Raw genomic sequence first — 18,500 nt, 5'->3', positions numbered from 1 at the left:
AAATGGAGCACTTAAATGTAGCTAGCTGTTTTCTACAAGTTGAAAAAGCTGCTTGTTTAAAAAATACATGTAATATGATAATTGTTGCAGATGTTTGTGTATATACACACATGAAAGCAGTATAATAAATTGGTCTATAATCAATTTTATTAACAATCTGACATCACTCCAGTATTTCTTGACAACATTTTAATGCAAATTGTCTTTATTCCACTACTGAAGAAGCGTGACTCAAATCACCTCATATTTCAAACATTCAGCCTGACAAAAGATACATGTTTTATTATTCCATGCCTCATCTTTAAGTGAAGTATTGCCAATACATATTAACAAAGGGGTTTACATTTAGTTTTGATATTTACAATTTATGTAACATTTAGTAATCATAATTATTTATGCAACCAGCTGACCATTTTTGGGTACAATTATATTGACAATGTTGCCCTGCTTTTAGAATATCAGGATTCATTCTCAGATGTGCTAACCCAAATGCATGACATTGGGGACTGGGCCCAATCCAACAACATGCCTATCGAGTGAACCCTGGAAAGAGAGAGAGAAGGTGGAAAGTTACTACGGATATTGCAGCAGTTGGTTGCTGATTGTCTCAAGGGTGGGCAGTCAATAAGTTTTGTGTTTAGCCAGTGCGTTGCCATGGAACACAATTCATTTTGACGGCACGTTTTTCCGTATTGGAGACAAGTTTTTTGGGGGCTCGTTCCAAGGGGGCGAGAGTTCTAGAAGCTAGTGGGTTTTAGGATTCTATTGAAAGAAAAAGGATTTAAAAAATAATACTATTGTATATTATTATTTAGAAATGTGTTTTTTCTTGTTTTTAATTGTTGACAGCCAGTAGACACCATGTTTATATTGTAGAAGCATTGTAGTTGATTATGTTTTATTTATTTATTTTACCGTTATTTTACCAGGTAAGTTGACTGAGAACACGTTCTCATTTGCAGCAACGACCTGGGGAATAGTTACAGGGGAGAGGAGGGGGATGAATGAGCCAATTGTTAACTGGGGATTATTAGGTGACCGTGATGGTTGAGGGCCAGATTGGGAATTTAGCCAGGACACCGGGGTTAACACCCCTACTCTTACAATAAGTGCCATGGGATCTTTAATGACCTCAGAGAGTCAGGACACCCGTTTAACGTCCCATCCGAAAGACGGCACCCTACACAGAGCAGTGTCCCCAATCACTGCCCTGGGGCATTGGGATCTTTGTTTAGACCAGAGGAAAGAGTGCCTCCTACTGGCCCTCCAACACCACTTCCAGCAGCACCTGGTCTCCCATCCAGGGACTGACCAGGACCAACCCTGCTTAGCTTCAGAAGCAAGCCAGCAGTGGTATGCAGGGTGGTATGCTGCTGGCATGCTGGTATGCTGTGAAATGGAAGTTGTTTTCTGTTGGGGGTGAGCAAACATGTCCAACAAAAATATAGGATATATTTGTTGTCTTAAGGGGGAAGGTGTTACAGGCTTTGGTTTTTCCATTTATGTTTTGAGGTTGAACTTTAGCACGTATAGCTTGTTAGCACGTAGGCATAGGCGGAAATCCCAGGGGGGACGGGGGGGACACGACCCCCCCATCTTGGGAAAAATATGATTTGTCCCCCCCAATATATCACTGTAAACATAACTATGTAATTTCAATAATATTAATAATACGCAATGAAAGCACTTGTGCTGATTATAGACACTTAATAGCGCGTTTTTATGTTTCAAAAGATTGCGACCCCCCCCGCCCTTTGCCTCACAATGGTTTGATCCACTGCCAGTTCTTTAGCTGGCAAGGTAATAGAGGGTTCGTATCTACTGTCCGAAAGGGACATGTACGTAAATGACGTGAGGTTAATCCAGTCAATCCATAGCAGGTCCATAGCAATGTTATTTATTTATTTTTATGTTGGCAGGGTTCACACACTAGCTGAATTTGCAGAGCTAGCGCGCAAACTAAAGCAAACATTAACTATCAAGCTAGCTAGTACCTATTCCATTTATGTGGCGTCGTCAAAGATGGAATCTTTGCTATCGTCAGTTTATTCCAAGATCAGCATGCAGCTGTAGTGCTTCGACGTCCCTGTGATAAGGTTAGCGATAAACTGAAGTCCAAACTGAACAGAACAGAACTACACTCTCTTCTACCATTGTCTTAAATATATATAATGGTCTCGTTGCAAAAGATAAATTGTCGCTAGTGAACTTTTTTTATTTTATTTTATTTCACCTTTATTTAACCAGGTAGCAAAGATTATAGCAAACACACAGAAACGGAATTGGTGCTCGCTAGCTTTACAAATTCAGCTATTGTTGGAAGCCAGCCAATATGAAACAAACTATTAAAAGTACAAAAGGTTGCAGCATGTGTTGTGTAAATGTGTGTGTGTGCAGCTAGGCCGGCCAGCCAGCCAGGTAGAAAAATGGCAGAAAAAAGTAAGAAGACGGACACCAGAGTATTTGTCAGTACACCAAAACGCATAGTAAGAACTCTCGTAGCCTAATCTCAAAGACTAGTTGATAAAATGTTCATAAGAAAGAAGTGAAATGCTAATGGGAATGTTTCACAATGATGTCATTAGGCAGAGCAGGCAACAGATGGCACACAGACAGCAGAGCTGGGGACAGATATGCAGGGACAGACTGGCAGAGACAGGGAGTCTCAGGTAAGTTTGTTGAGTCTTTGTTTGGCAACATTATGAAAGGTTCTCAATTTTTTTGACTTGTAAAATAGGGACATAATTGGAAAATGCCATGGATACCCCCACTCTTAACTTAAACTGGTGACTAAACTAAGATTTGTTTACGGCAATGGTATTGCTGTTGTGATTAATTGTGTAGTTTTGGGTACCGGTAGTTAGGAGTACGGCAAACACCTTATTTATTTTCTAGGAGACAGACTGTGAGTCAGTTAGGGTGGTGAAAGGGAAAGAGCCAGGGAGAGAGACTTCAGAGGACAGTGTCACAGCCACGGCAGGACCAAGTGTCACCCTTGTTGCCAGCAGCACCAGTATAGGGGACAGTGGCACAGCATTGTCCAGTTACCACAGTGATGGCACAAAACCATATCAGCCACACCCACAATTTATAGAACCGCAAACTCTTGCCAACACAGTGTTGACGTTTCAAGAGAGATGGTTTCGCGATTTCCCCTGGCTACATTATAATCCATCAATAAAAGGAGTGTTGTGTTTTCACTGTAGCCAAGGGTTTTCAAGCCAGCCATCTTTTGGCCAAAGAGCAGATGCTGCCTTCATTAGTGCAGGATTTAGGAACTGGAGAAAAGCCATTGAAAAATTCACAGCACATCAAAACTGCCAAACCCACCACCACTTTGTAACTGTAACAGCACACCAGCTAAATCCAATCAGTGTCCAGTTATCCAGCGCGTGGGGTAAACAGCAGCAGGACGCAAGGCATTGCTTGATGAAAATTGTTAGTTCGGTGCGGCATGTAGTAAGACAGGGACAAGCCTTTAGAGGCCACACGGATGACAGTGGGAATTTATACCAGATTTTGAAACTTAAATCAAATCAAATCAAATCAAATTTTATTAGTCACATACACATGGTTAGCAGATGTTAATGCGAGTGTAGCGAAATGCTTGTGCTTCTAGTTCCGACAATGCAGTAATAACCAACAGTAATCTAACCTAACAATTCCACACTACTACCTTACACACACACACAAGTGTAAGGGATAAAGAATATGTACATAAAGATATATGGATGAGTGGTGGTACAGAACGGCATGGCAGATGCAGTAGATGGTATAGAGTACGGTATATACATATGAGATGAGTACTGTAGGGTATGTAAACATAAAGTGGCATAGTTTAAAGTGGCTAGTGGTACATGTATTGCATAAAGATGGCAAGATGCAGTAGATGATATAGAGTACAGTATATATACATATGAGATGGGTAATGTAGGGTATGTAAACATTGTATTAAGTGGCATTGCTTAAAGTGGCTAGTGGTACATTTTTACATAATTTCCATCAATTCCCATTTTTAAAGTGGCTGGAGTTGAGTCAGTATGTTGGCAGCGGCCGCTAAATGTTAGTGGTGGCTGTTTAACAGTCTGATGGCCTTGAGATAGAAGCTGTTTTTCAGTCTCTCGGTCCCTGCTTTGATGCACCTGTACTGACCTCGCCTTCTGGATGATAGCGGGGTGAACAGGCAGTGGCTTGGGTGGTTGTTGTCCTTGATGATCTTTATGGCCTTCCTGTGACATCGGGTGGTGTAGGTGTCCTGGAGGGCAGGTAGTTTGCCCCTGGTGATGCGTTCTGCAGACCTCACTACCCTCTGGAGAGCCTTACGGTTGTGGGCGGAGCAGTTGCCGTACCAGGCGGTGATACAGCCCGACAGGATGCTCTCGATTGTGCATCTGTAGAAGTTTGTGAGTGCTTTTGGTGACAAGCCGAATTTCTTCAGCCTCCTGAGGTTGAAGAGGCGCTGCTGCGCCTTCTTCACAACGCTGTCTGTGTGGGTGGACCAGTTCAGTTTGTCCGTGATGTGTACACCGAGGAACTTAAAACTTTCCACCTTCTCCACTACTGACCCGTCGATGTGGATAGGGGGGTGCTCCCTCTGCTGTTTCCTGAAGTCCACAATCATCTCCTTTGTTTTGTTGACGTTGAGTATGAGGTTATTTTCCTGACACCACACTCCGAGGGCCCTCACCTCCTCCCTGTAGGCCGTCTCGTCGTTGTTGGTGATCAAGCCTACCACTGTAGTGTCATCCGCAAACTTGATGATTGAGTTGGAGGCGTGCATGGCCACGCAGTCGTGGGTGAACAGGGAGTACAGGAGAGGGCTCAGAACGCACCCTTGTGGGGCCCCAGTGTTGAGGATCAGCGGGGTGGAGATGTTGTTACCTACCCTCACCACCTGGGGGCGGCCCGTCAGGAAGTCCAGGACCCAGTTGCACAGGGCGGGGTCGAGACCCAGGGTCTCGAGCTTGATGACGAGTTTGGAGGGTACTATGGTGTTAAATGCTGAGCTGTAATCGATGAACAGCATTCTCACATGGGTATTCCTCTTGTCCAGATGGGTTAGGGCAGTGTGCAGTGTGGTTGCGATTGCGTCGTCTGTGGACCTATTGGGTCGGTAAGCAAATTGGAGTGGGTCTAGGGTGTCCGGTAGGGTGGAGGTGATATGGTCCTTGACTAGTCTCTCAAAGCACTTCATGATGACGGAAGTGAGTGCTACGGGGCGGTAGTCGTTTAGCTCAGTTACCTTAGCTTTCTTGGGAACAGGAACAATGGTGGCCCTCTTGAAGCATGTGGGAACAGCAGACTGGGATAAGGATTGATTGAATATGTCCGTAAACACACCAGCCAGCTGGTCTGCGCATGCTCTGAGGACGCGGCTGGGAATGCCGTCTGGGCCTGCAGCCTTGCGAGGGTTAACACGTTTAAATGTTTTACTCACCTCGGCTGCAGTGAAGGAGAGCCCGCAGGTTTTGGTAGGGGGCCGTGTCAGTGGCACTGTATTGTCCTCAAAGCGGGCAAAAAAGTTGTTTAGCCTGTCTGGGAGCAAGACATCCTGGTCCTCGACGGGGCTGGTTTTCTTTTTGTAATCCGTGATTGACTGTAGACCCTGCCACATACCTCTTGTGTCTGAGCTGTTGAATTTCGACTCGATTTTGTCTCTGTACTGAGACTTGGCCTGTTTGATTGCCTTGCGGAGAGAATAGCTACACTGTTTGTATTCGGTCATGCTTCCGGTCACCTTGCCCTGGTTAAAAGCAGTGGTTCGCGCTTTCAGTTTCACGCGAATGCTGCCGTCAATCCACGGTTTCTGGTTTGGGAATGTTTTTATCGTTGCTGTGGGTACGACATCGTCAATGCACTTCCTAATGAACTCGCTCACCGAATCAGCATATTCGTCAATATTGTTGTTGGACGCGATGCGGAACATATTCCAATCTGCGTGATCGAAGCAGTCTTGAAGCGTGGATTCAGATTGGTCGGACCAGCGTTGAACAGACCTGAGCGCGGGAGCTTGTTGTTTGAGTTTTTGTTTGTAGGCTGGAATCAACAAAATGGAGTAGGGCAGAAGAGGATGATCCCATTTTACTGAAGTGGTTAACAGAGCGTACCACAATGTACACAGGCCCCAAAGCACAGAATGAAATTCTGAACATCATGGCCAATAGTCATTCGAGGCATTGCAGCTGAGATTAGGTCTCTTCCGATTGTACAATTTTCATTAATTGTTGATGGTACTCAAGATGTCTCTGGTGCTGAACAGGAGAATGTCTGTCTGCGTTATGTTGACCATGACCATGTCCCTCACAAGGAGTTTATTGGGCTATACAGGGTGTCGGAGACAACAGGCGAGGGCATTGCGAAAGTGGCAACTGATGTGTTGTTGAGGAAACCCGCAAACATATGCTCGGTTCTTTTGTTCAGTAGTGTGTATAGCAGTGGTTCTCAACCTTTTTGGGGTACTGGAACCCCTGCATATTTTGAGGCAAGGCAGGCAAGGTTTTGAGCGGTCCTCAGGGACCTCCACCCCCTCTATATTATATGTAAACTTACTGGAAATCTTGTGGTACTGACTACATTCATTACACTTTTTTATTTCACAGACCCCTTGCAATTAGTCCATGGACCCCTGTTTGAGAACCCCTGGTGTAATTGATATTTGTTCTTTTGTTTAGTAGTTTTCAGTACACTTACAAATTATTTATTTCATGTTATTTTATTTAAAATTGCATACTTTGTGCGACATACTTGTCCATAGCTGCTGTTTGAAGAGTTGAGACACTGACTGAAGGATATTTTGTTTGATTTATTTGGGTTTTTCATTGAAGTAGTTATTTTGCTTTTAGAACTGTACTTATTTTAAGCTTTTTGTTCTTGCAAAGATATTGTATTAGACTCAGGCCAGGTGCACATATTTAATGACTATATAAATGTATCAGAAAAAGTCAAATTAAAAGGTCAATTCAATACGGAGACCAACTTTGTCATTGTTCTCAATGGAGATTCTTTTAGATGTGATCACACCATGTTCATTGTATTTATGAAAACTACACCCATACAGTGTACAGTACCATTGTCACCTACTGACCTTTCTTGATATTGCTGGTTGTAAGTACGAATACCTGCATACATACTGGACTGGTAAGGAGCACTGCTATAACTATTATTAGTAGTAGAATTATAATGATTTAAACATTTGAACAAGTTGGGAAAACCCTTCAGTTAACTACTGTACCTATCAATTATCCAGTTGTAGGAATTATGGTTCCTCAATATACATTTAACATATAACAACGTATGCTATGTGTTACAGCACTACTTTTGGTGTCCCCCTCAGGAATTGCTCTTGAGAAAATTTAATGTAATTGTCCCCTCCAAGGTTGATATCAGATTTTCGCCCCTGCACGTAGGGTGCACTGATTGGTGTCACCTCGTTAGTCAGTATGTGTTACACCTGTGCTGGCTTTTCCATCTCGTTAGTGGGAAGGTGTTTCACCTGAGCTGGTCCAGGTTCTATTTAAGAGTGTCTGGCCCAGTGCTCCAGTTGTCTTGATAGATGTGGAGAGTCAACACCTTTAGTTGCTCTACCTTTTTGGTTTGCTTCCTGTCTTTAAGTTTGGTGTGGGATTTTCATTTGTTTCCCTCTTCTTGGGCAGATTTAGTGGGTCTCACGGTGGGTGGCTTTTAGGTCCCAGTTGTTGTTACTAGTCAACTTTCAGTGGACACTGAGAGCAAAACTGCAACATTATGTTATAATACTTTTATTGGATCAAATGGTTGTTTTATGAAACAGAATAGAGGGTTCTTAGAACTATTGTGTCTGTGTTCTACTGAGGATGGGCCTCTGGGAGAAAACACTGACAGGAGATTTACAATGTCTTTTGGGTGATAAAACCTAAAGACTGCATTCCAGAGCATGAGTTAATGTTTCTGTTCTATATGGTACCAGGGAGAGATGACCCCAGGGCCAGACCCTGGTCTCTACACAAAGAGTTCTGTTTTTACAGCAGATAGTGTCTGCTGAGAATTATAAGTATCTTTCATACACATCTTAACCTTGTGACCCGTTCTATACGTCTATTGTTCGTCATGTAGGTTGAAAGGGGTGTATCTTGGCTGTAAAAGACCTTTGTACTTTTGTCTCGTGGCTCTCAACGAATCATCTGGGGGTGATTTGTCTACCAGCCATCATTATCGTAGAGCACTCAATTGATTCACTTTATATGTGTGCGTTGTATTGACCCGCTCCCTTATAAGTGAATAAAGATTTAGTTTCAGAATAACTCTGACTTGTGTGATAAGTTTGTCTCATTTGATATTAAAGAAATTAACCACATTTGGCGATGGGGATGTTAATCTTCACTTGGTGACCGCTCCTGGCGACCTGGGTAAATCGTGCACGAGGGATCCCTCAAACATGGGATCTCAGGGAGACCACAATTTGGGAACAGAGCAGATGGTCCCACCTTTGATCTTAGAGGCAGCGAGCCGAGAGGATACCACATCTCGAACGTAGTTTAAAAAAAAGAAAGATGAGCAAAACACGTAAAGTGGAGTTTTTAGAAAAGCCTCGTAGGCTCTGAGTGTGTATTCCTGTGTGAGGGGGGCACCTTGGAGGTGTAAACAGGGCCGAGGCAGCTATCTGTGTGAACTGGATGAAAACTAGATTCTGTGTTTACTAGTTAAGACCATTTATGATATAGTATAAGATAGTAAGGTGCACCTGTAATTATTTTGTACCTTTACCCCATTTTAGAAGTATTGAAAGATGTGTGAGTTCATGTATGAGTTAGGGAGGGAGTTGTAGTTTCTCTAGAGATAAATCAGACCCAGCCTGAACTGTGCGATGTAGCAGGGAGTTGTAGTTTCTCTACAAATAAATCAGATCCAGACCGAACTGTGTGATGTAGTAGGGAGTTGTAGTTTCTCTAGAAATAAATCAGATTCAGACTGACCTGCGTGATGTAGTAGGGAGTTGTAGTTTCTCTAGAGATAAATCAGATCCAGACTGAACTGTGTGATGTAGTAGGGAGTTGTAGTTTCTCTAGAGATAAATCAGACCCAGACTGAACTGTGTGATGTAGTAGGGAGTTGTAGTTTCTCTAGAGTTAAATCAGATCCAGCCTGAACTGTGTGATGTTGTAGGAAGTTGTAGTTTCTCTACAAATAAATCAGATCCAGACCGAACTGTGTGATGTAGTAGGGAGTTGTAGTTTCTCTAGAAATAAATCAGATTCAGACTGACCTGCGTGATGTAGTAGGGAGTTGTAGTTTCTCTAGAGATAAATTAGATCCAGACTGAACTGTGTGATGTAGTAGGGAGTTGTAGTTTCTCTAGAGATAAATCAGACCCAGACTGAACTGTGTGATGTAGTAGGGAGTTGTAGTTTCTCTAGAGTTAAATCAGATCCAGCCTGAACTGTGTGATGTTGTAGGAAGTTGTAGTTTCTCTAGAGAAAAATCGGACCCAGTCTGAATTGTGTGATGTAGTACGGAGTTGTAGTTTCCAACAGGACAATATTCTACATAGTTTAGCGCATAAATAAATCATATCCATTGTGATTTTTCAGACAGCAGCTCCACACTTTATTGATTGACGGATCCATTCATCCTTCCATCCCTCATCAGCCTTCCTCTCCTCTGAAGACCCAGTGAGGGTGGAGTTCAGTCAGAGAGCTGTTGAGGGACTGGTTAGGAAGAACACTTCTACAGCCAGAGAGGTGAGAGGTCACACATGGTTTATATGGTAAATATTTATCTCCCCTTAGAGGTTCATCACGTAAACAAAAGGGAATATGTTCCATCTATGTTTATTTACATTAGTGCAAATTGTCCACTGATATGGGTGTAATTTCTCACCCCTTTTGGCTGTATGAAAGTGAATTTCCCCTCAGACACACACATTTGTTCTTTGTTATTATGAAGGTCATTTGTGTAAAATGTACTTTTCCCCACTCATTCACCCCATCTCTTTACATTACTTATGCATATTCGGTGGCCTGTCGGCATCCAGACTATGTCAAAGGCCCATCCTGGTAGATCTGAACCTAATGCCGCTTGGAGTGATCAGATGACAGAAGTCACATTTAGGTGCCAGGTGTAACTGAGGCCATAGATGCTCCATATCCATTACTTTGAGTGTTTTATATAATATGACTAAATGTGTTTCTGTGTTGCAGGTGCAGTCAAGAACTGGAACAGCAAGGCCACAGAACATGACATAAGCAGAGCTGTGGGAGACCACCTCAAGCCCCTGGTAGAGCCGGGGGTGGTGTTTACCACTCCACCAGCAGAGCTGTGGGAGACCACCTCAAGCCCCTGGTAGAGCCAGGGATGGTGTTTACCACTCCACCAGGCTGGAAAAGTGATACTGTTTTTCATACTAAGAGAGACCAAGAGTCTGTTGATTGGTAATTGGGTTCATTTGTTGAAATCAAATCAAGCTTTATTTATACAGCACATTTCAGACATGATGCAACACAATGGCTTCACAGGAAAGGGAAAAAATGAAAATAAACAGAAATATTTGGTACACAACAAACAGAAGACTAACAACTGAAAGACTAATGAACATTAAGGAAATTCCATTGATTAAAACACTAATTGGATGGAATATCCAACCCAAAATATAAGCTTGTTTTTTAGGAGGGGTTCTCAAAGTTCACAGAAGTGTGATTGACTTGGAGTTACATTGTGTTGTTTAAGTGTTCCCTTTATTTTTTTGAGCAGTGTATATACCCCGTTGTTAATATGTATTGGCAATAATTCACTTAATGGTGAGGCATGGAATAATAAAACATGTATATACACAAACATCTGCCACAATAATCATATTACTTACTTTTTTAAACAAGCACCTTATAAACTGCACAAGCACCAGAAACACTGTTGTTTTCACAAGTAGCAATACATCACTGATATCGATTAGGGGGGAAATCAGGTTGTACGTGATGTTGAAACGAACACAACTAAAAAAAACAAATGGAAATGGGAGATATATTTTAGCTCACTGGTTAGAGGACAACCTGCAGAAGACAGTCAGCTACATTTGGGAGTGATGCATTTAAATTTAGGGGTCGCTAAACAAAAGGAACGCAACACTTATTTGTCATAACTCATCGATCTCATGTTGAAATCAATTGTGCCGAGAGGAGGGAGATGAGGTTGCACGTCCTGTTAAAACTAACAGCTCAAAAACCACACGGATTCTGGGAATAATGTGTACACCACTGGTTAGAGGACAATTTGTAGAAAACAGCTCGCTACATTTTGAAGTGTTGCATTTTGATTCAAGTGGGTCACCAACGTGGTAAGTGTAACACAACTATTTTCTTGTTAGTCACTTTTTGTTAAATCACACAAATAGTACTCTCTCAATTCAGAGCCTGGATTTTCCCCCTGAGGCTAATATCCATATCATGCTGAAATCATTTGATAAGGGGGCAAATGTTTAGGCTTCTACAATGTGACATTATTAAAATACTCCTACTACAATGTGTTAATATTCTACATTGTGACATTAATTAATTGATATCATGAAACAACTGCTTCCATGTATCTTCTGATGTTTAATCAGATATCTATTATCAGAGTATCTCTTCCCACATTGATTACAGCTATGAGGTTTTTCTCCTGTGTGTGTGTTCTCTTTGGTGTCTAGTCCGCACACTAGATATAGTAAAACTCTTCCCACATTGAGCACAGCTATAAGGTTTCTCTCCTGTGTGTGTTCTCTGGTGGTATATCAGGCTGCTTGACCGAGTAAAACTCTTCCCACATTGGTTACAGCTAAAAGGTTTCTCTCCGGTGTGTGTTCTCTGGTGTACAACAAGACGGCTAGAACAAGTAAAACTCTTCCCACATTCATCACAGCTATAAGATTTCTCTCTTGTGTGTGTTCTCTGGTGTAATATCAGGCTGCTTAGCTGAGTACAACTCTTCCCACATTGATTACAGCTATAAGATTTCTCTCCTGTGTGGATTCTCTGATGAATATTAATGCCTGCTGATGAGGTGAATCTCTTCCCACAATCAGAGCAGCAGTGAGGTCTCTTCCTTGTGGATCTCCGCAGGTATTTCTTGAGGTGTTCTGATGTGGAGAGACTCTTCTCTGCCCTGTCAGCATCATGATGTTGTTGAGGCTCCCCAGAGGATCCACAATAGTCCCGTCTCTCTCCTGTGTGAACAACAAAGTCAGACAGATGATTAAAGGCCCACAACAGCAGAAATCCACTGTAAAAGTGATGCCAACAGCGTAGCCATGTTGTACAATAATTGACGCCTGTAATGAATGTAATGATTATTTGACAATTGTCTTAAAATGAGAAAGAAGTCATATTTTGTCTTGTTTTCACATTAGTAGTAACATCTAAGATTGTAGACTAGAAATAAGTTATTCATGTTGTTGAAACTCTCAGCAGTGTGCCAGACGACTTTAGTTCTCCAATATAGGCCCCTTCCTGTGTTTAATAAAATTGCGGCACGAGGGCGATGCACACACAATTTGATTGCAGAAACACCTCCCTGCTAATGAGGAAACCAATAGTTATGGATGTAGTATATCTGCCAGGAGCAAAAATGGTGAGCAAAGATTTTAGTTTTTCACAATGTATTCTGAATGTGAATGGGGTTAAACTCAGGGGAGTAACCTCCATTTCCAGGTTGCTTATTAGTATTAAGAATTATGTGTAATTATTGAAGAACGCCATTAATGACAGTATCCATTTGGGTGTCAATAAAGTTAATATTTTTTATTTTACCTTTATTTAACCAGGTAGGTCAGTTGAGAACAAGTTCTCACTTACAACTGCGACCTGGCCAAGATAAAGCAAAGCAGTGCGACAAAAACAACACAGAGTTACACGTGGGATAAACAAACGTACAGTTAACAACACAATAGAAAAATCTATATACAGTGTGTGCAAACGGAGTAAGGAGGTAAGGCAATAAATAGGCCTTAGTGGCAAAATAATTACAATTTAGCAAATGAACATTGGAGTGATAGATGTGCAGATGATGATGTGCAAGTAGAATTACTGGTGTGCAAAAGAACAAAAAAAATCATAAAACAATATGGAGATGAGGTAGGTAGTTGGATGGGCTATTTACAGATGGGCTGTGTACAGCTACAGCGATTGGTAAGCTGCTCAGATAGTTGCTTCTTAAAGTTAGTGAGGGAGTTAAAGTTAGTGAAGTCTCCAACTTCAGCGATTTTTGCAATTCGTTCCAGTCATTGGCAGCAGAGAACTGTAAGTAAAGGCGGCCAAAGGAGGTGTTGGCTTTGGGGATGACCAGTGAGATATACCTCCTGGAGCGCGTGTTATGGGTGGGTGTTGCTATGGTGACCAGTGAGCTGAGTGAAGGCAAAGACTTATAGATGACCTGGAGCCAGTGGGTTGGGCGACGAATATGTAGCGAGGGCCAGCCGACAAGAGCATACAGGTCGCAGTGGTGGGTGGTATATGGGGCTTTAGTGACAAAACGGATGGCACTGTGATAGACTGCATACAGTTTGCTGAGTAGAGTGTTGGAGGCTATTTTGTAAATTACATCGTCGAAGTTAAGGATCGGTAGGATAGTCATTTTTACGAGGGTATGTTTGGCAGCGTGAGTGAAGGAGGCTTTGTTGCGAAATAGGAAGCCGGTTCGAGATTTAATTTTGGATTGGAGATGCTAAATATTAGTCTGGAGGAGAGTTTATAGTCTAACCAGACACCTAGGTATTGTAGTTGTCCACATATTCTAAGTCAGAACTGTCCAGAGTAGTGATGCTAGTCGGGCGGGTGTGGGCAGCAATCGGTTGTTGATTGATCGGTTGTTATTATCGGCTGTTGAGTCTGCCGATAAGAATAGGGTGATTGACAGAGTCGAAAGCCTTGGCCAGGTCGACGAAGACGGCTGCACAGTACTGTCTTCGATCGCTGGCGGTTATGATATCGTTAAGTACCTTGAGCGTGGCTGAGGTGCACCCGTGACCAGCTCGGAAACCGGATTGCACAGCGGAGAAAATACGGTGGGATTCGAAATGGTCAGTGATCTGGTTGTTAACTTGGCTTTCGAAGACTTTAGAAAGGCAGGGCAGGATGGATATAGGTATGTAACAGTTTGGGTCTAGAGTGTCACCCCTTTTGAAGAGGGGGATGACCGCGGCAGCTTTCCAATCTTTAGGAATCTCGGACGATACGAAAGAGAGGTTGAACAGACTAGTAATAAGGGTTGCCACAATGGCGGCAAAAAGAGAGGGTCCAGATTGTCTAGCCCAGCTGTTTTGTATGGGTCCAGGTTTTGCAGCTCTTTCAGAACATCAGCTATCTGGATTTGGGTGAAGGAGAAGCTGGGGAGGCTTGGGCAAGTAGCTGCGGGGGTGCGGAGCTGTTGGCCGGGGTTGTGGTAGCCAGCTGGTCCAGGTTCTATTTAAGAGTGTCTGGCCAGCCGTAGAGAAATGCTTATTGAAATTCTAGATTATCGTGGAGTTATCGGTGGTGACAGTGTTTCCTAGCCTTGGTGCAGTGGGCAGCTGGGATGAGGTGCTCTTATTCTCCATGGACTTTACAGTGTCCCAGAACTTTTTGGAGTTAGAGCTACAGGATGCAAATTTCTGTTTGAAAAAGCTAGCCTTTGCTTTCTTAATTTCTTAACTGACTGTGTGTATTGGTTCCTGACTTCTCTGAAAATATGCATATCGCGTGGACTATTCGATGCTAGTGCAGTACGCCACAGGATGTTTTTGTGCTGGTCGAGGGCAGTCAGGTCTGGAGTGAACCAAGGGCTATATCTGTTCTTAGTTCTACATTTTTTAAGATGGTGAGGAAATTACTTTTAAAGAACAACCAGGCATCCTCTACTGACGGGATGAGGTCAAAATCCTTCCAGGATACCCGGGCCAGGTCGATTAGAAAGACCTGCTTGCAGAAGTGTTTTAGGGAGCGTTTGACAGTGATGAGGGGTGATCGTTTGACCGCGGACCCATTACGGATGCAGGCAACGATCGCTGAGATCCTGATTGAAAACAGCAGAGGTGTATTTGGAGGGCAAGTTGGTCAGGATAATATCTTTGAGGATGCCCATGTTTACGGATTTAGGGTTGTACCTGGTGGGTTCCTTGATAATTTGTGTGAGATTGAGGGCATCTAGCTTGGATTTTAGGACGGCTGGGGTGTTAAGCATATCGCAGTTTAGGTCACCTAATAGAACGAACTCTGAAGATATATGGGGGGGGCAATCAATTAACATATGGTGTCCAGGGCACAGCTGGGAGCAGAGGGGGGTCTATAACAGGTGGCAACAGTGAGAGACGATTTTCTGGAGAGATTCATTTTTAAAATTAGAAGCTGTTTGGGCATGGACCTGGAAAGTATGACAGAACTTTGCAGGCCATCTCTGCAGTAAATTACAACTCCTCTCTTTTTGACAGTTCTATCTTGAAGGAAAATGTTGTGGTTGAGGATAGAAATTTCAGAATTTTTGGTTGCCTTCCTAAGCCACGATTCAGACACGGCAAGGACATTAAGGTTGTCGGAGTGTGCTAAAGCAGTGAGTAAAACAAACTTAGGGAGGAGGCTTCTGATGTTATCATGCATGAAACCAAGGCTTTTTTGTTTACAGAAGTCAACAAATGAGAGTGCCTGGAGACACACAGGGCCTGGGTTAACCTCTACATCACCCGAGGAACAGAGGAGTAGGATGAGGGTACGGCTAAAGGCTATCAGAACTGGTCGTCTAGTGCGTTGGGAACAGAGAATGAAAGGAGCAGATTTTTAGGCGTGGTAGGATAGATTCAAGGCATAATGTACAGACAGGGATATGGTAGGGTGCGGGTACAGTGGAGGTAAACCTAGGAATTGAGTGACGATAAGAGAGTTTGCATCTCTGGAGGCACTAGTTATGATAGGTGAGGTCACCGCATGTGTGGGAGGTGGGACAAAAGAGCTCTCTGAGCCATGTTGAGTGGGACTAGGGGCTCTGCAGTAAAATAAAACAATGATAACTACCCTAAACAACAGTATACAAGGCATGTTGACATTAGAGAGAGACAAAGCGAGGCATAAAGTAATCACAGGTGTTGATTGGGACAGCTAGCTAAGACAACAACGGCTAAGACAACAACAGTTTATCAGCTAAGACAACAGGTAAAATGGCAATGAATGGGCAGAGAGGGTCAGTTAACTTCTTTGGTATAGGGGGCAGCATTTTCACTTTTGGATGAATTTCGTGCCCATACTGAACTGCCTCCTACTCTGTCCCACATGCTAATATATGCATATTATTATTACTATTGGATAGAAAACACTCTGAAGTTTCTAAAACTGTTTGAATGATGTCTGTGAGTATAACAGAACTCATATGGCAGGCAAAAACCTGAGAAAAAATCCAAACAGGAAGTGAAAATTCTGAGAGTGGTCATTGTTAAAGTCATCGCCTATTCAATTCCCTGTAATATATGGATCTGTTTGCACTTCATACGCCTTCCACTAGATGTCAATAGTCAGTAGAACGTGGAATGAAGCTTATGCTGTGTTGTGGGACCAGATGGGAGGGGAATGAGTCAGTGGTCTGGCAGATTGCCAGTTCCTGGTCACGCGCTTTCCTCATTATATCGTCTTGCGTTCCGTACTTATAGAGACTGAAAAGAATTCTCCGGTTGGAACCTTGTTGGATATAAATGATTATAACATCCTGAAGATTGATTCTCTACTAAATTTGACCAGTTAATTCGACCTGGAATATAACTTTTTGAAGTTTTCGTCCGAGTTCGCCTGGACCGGCGCCAGCATTTGGACACGTGAACTAAACGTGCTAGCAAAATTAGCTAATTGGACACTAGTAATGGACATTATCGAACAAAACAACGATTTATTGTGGAACTAGGATTCCTGGCACTGCATTCTGATGAAAGATCATCAAAGGTAAGGGAATATTTATGATGTAATTTCGTATTTCTGATGACTCCAACATGGCGGAGAAATGTTGTGTATTTCTGAGCGCCGTCTCAGATTATTGCATGGTATGCTTTTTCCTAAAGTTCTTTAAAAATCTGACACAGCGGTTGCATTAGGAACCAGTGAATCTTTAATTATATGTAAAACATGTATCTTTCATCAAAGTTTATGATGAGTATTTCTGTTATTTGACGTGGCTCTCTGTAATTACTCCGGATATTTTGGAGGCATTTCTGAACATGGCGCCAATGTAAACCGAGATTTGTGGATATAAATATGCAACATGATGTCATATGAGTGTCATCTGATGAAGATGTTCAAAGGTTAGTGATTCATTTTATCTCTATTTCTGGATTTTGTTACTACTATCTTTTGCTGGGAAAATGGCTGTGTTTTTCTGTGGCTATGTACTGAGCTAACATAATTGTTTGGTGTGCTTTCCCCGTAAATCCTTTTTGAAATCAGACATGTTGGCTGGATTCACAACATGTGTAGCTTTAATTTGGTGTCTTTCATGTGTGATTTCATGAAAGATTGATTTTTATAGTAATATATTTGAATTTGGCATGCTACATTTTTTCTGGATTTTGGCCAAGTGGGACGTTAGCGTCCCACATATCCTAGAGAAGTTAACTACACACAAGGCCTGAGAACGAGGCTGGGGCCGACAGATAAACAAAATGGAGACACGTGATTAATGAACAATCCAGCAGCATCAGCTATGAAGCCAGCTATGAAGCCAAGGTAGTCGTTACTACGCTAGCCGGGAGATGCGCCTAGCTCGAGGCTAACTGGCGCTAGCGTCGGGACAAGGGAGTCACCGACGTCTGGCAAAGGCCGGTTGAGGGCACATCGGACGGAATTACGTCGGCAGACCAGTCGTGATGGATCGGCGGGGCTCCGTGTTGACAAAGGGTCCAGGCCAATTGGCAAAAGAGGTATTGTAGCTGGAGTAATTTTGTTTGCTAGCCAGGAGATGCACCTGGCTCGAGGCTAACTGGTGCTATCTTCGGAACAAGGGCGTTAGTCACTATAGCCACTCCGGTGCAAAGGTCCAGAGCTTACGGCAGGAATCCGGTGATGTAGTGGCTTCTAGTCGTCTTAGTGAAGAGTCTGGGAGGCATCAGCTGTGTAGCCGAGTGATCATAGGGTCCACTGAGCAGGCTGGGAGATGGGCCTGGCTCAAGGCTAGCTTCGGGGCTGGGCCACTCAGTGGCAGCTAGCTAGCTGCGATTATCCGGTGTAATGGTCCAGAGCTTATGGCAGGAATACGGTGATGTAGTGGAGAAAAACAGTCCGATATGCTCAGGGTTGATATTGCGCTGTGCAGACTGGCTAAAAGCGGCTGGTGTCTGAGCTAAAAAGGTAAAGGCCACTAGCAGTGGCTAACAATGACTAAATAGCTAGTAGCTCATTAGCTGGTTAGCTTCTGATGGCTAGGTTCTGATGGCTAGGTTCTGATGGCTAGGTTCTAGCTATAAGGTCTAAAAAATAGCAGATCCGTATCACATTGGGTGAGGCGGGTTGCCGGAAGGTATATTTAATTTAAACATGGAAAAAGAGATT

General features: G+C 43.0%; 2 protein-coding genes across 3 annotated transcripts in view; one reads left to right on the top strand and one right to left on the bottom strand.

The window, feature by feature from the left end:
• The window catches only part of LOC139567094 (zinc finger protein ZFP2-like), a 303,695-nt gene that overhangs the window by 221,690 nt on the left and 63,505 nt on the right, over positions 1-18,500 (top strand). The window lies entirely within an intron of this gene.
• LOC139567090 (zinc finger protein OZF-like) overlaps positions 1-18,500 on the bottom strand; it is a 60,915-nt gene that overhangs the window by 38,085 nt on the left and 4,330 nt on the right. The window contains exon 2 of one of the 2 annotated variants that reach the window (XM_071388578.1): positions 10,400-12,172. The exons of the other annotated variant lie outside the window; for it this stretch is intronic. Coding sequence (XP_071244679.1) covers positions 11,613-12,172 — 560 coding nt within the window. The 3' untranslated portion in view covers positions 10,400-11,612. Of the gene's footprint in view, positions 1-10,399; positions 12,173-18,500 lie in introns of those variants that run through there. 2 annotated transcript variants of the gene reach the window in all.

Source organism: Salvelinus alpinus, unplaced genomic scaffold (assembly GCF_045679555.1).
Source record: "Salvelinus alpinus unplaced genomic scaffold, SLU_Salpinus.1 scaffold_43, whole genome shotgun sequence".
Taxonomy (NCBI): domain Eukaryota; kingdom Metazoa; phylum Chordata; class Actinopteri; order Salmoniformes; family Salmonidae; genus Salvelinus; species Salvelinus alpinus.
The sequence above is the reverse complement of the archived record's forward strand: the minus strand, read 5'-3'. Positions and strand labels throughout refer to the sequence as shown.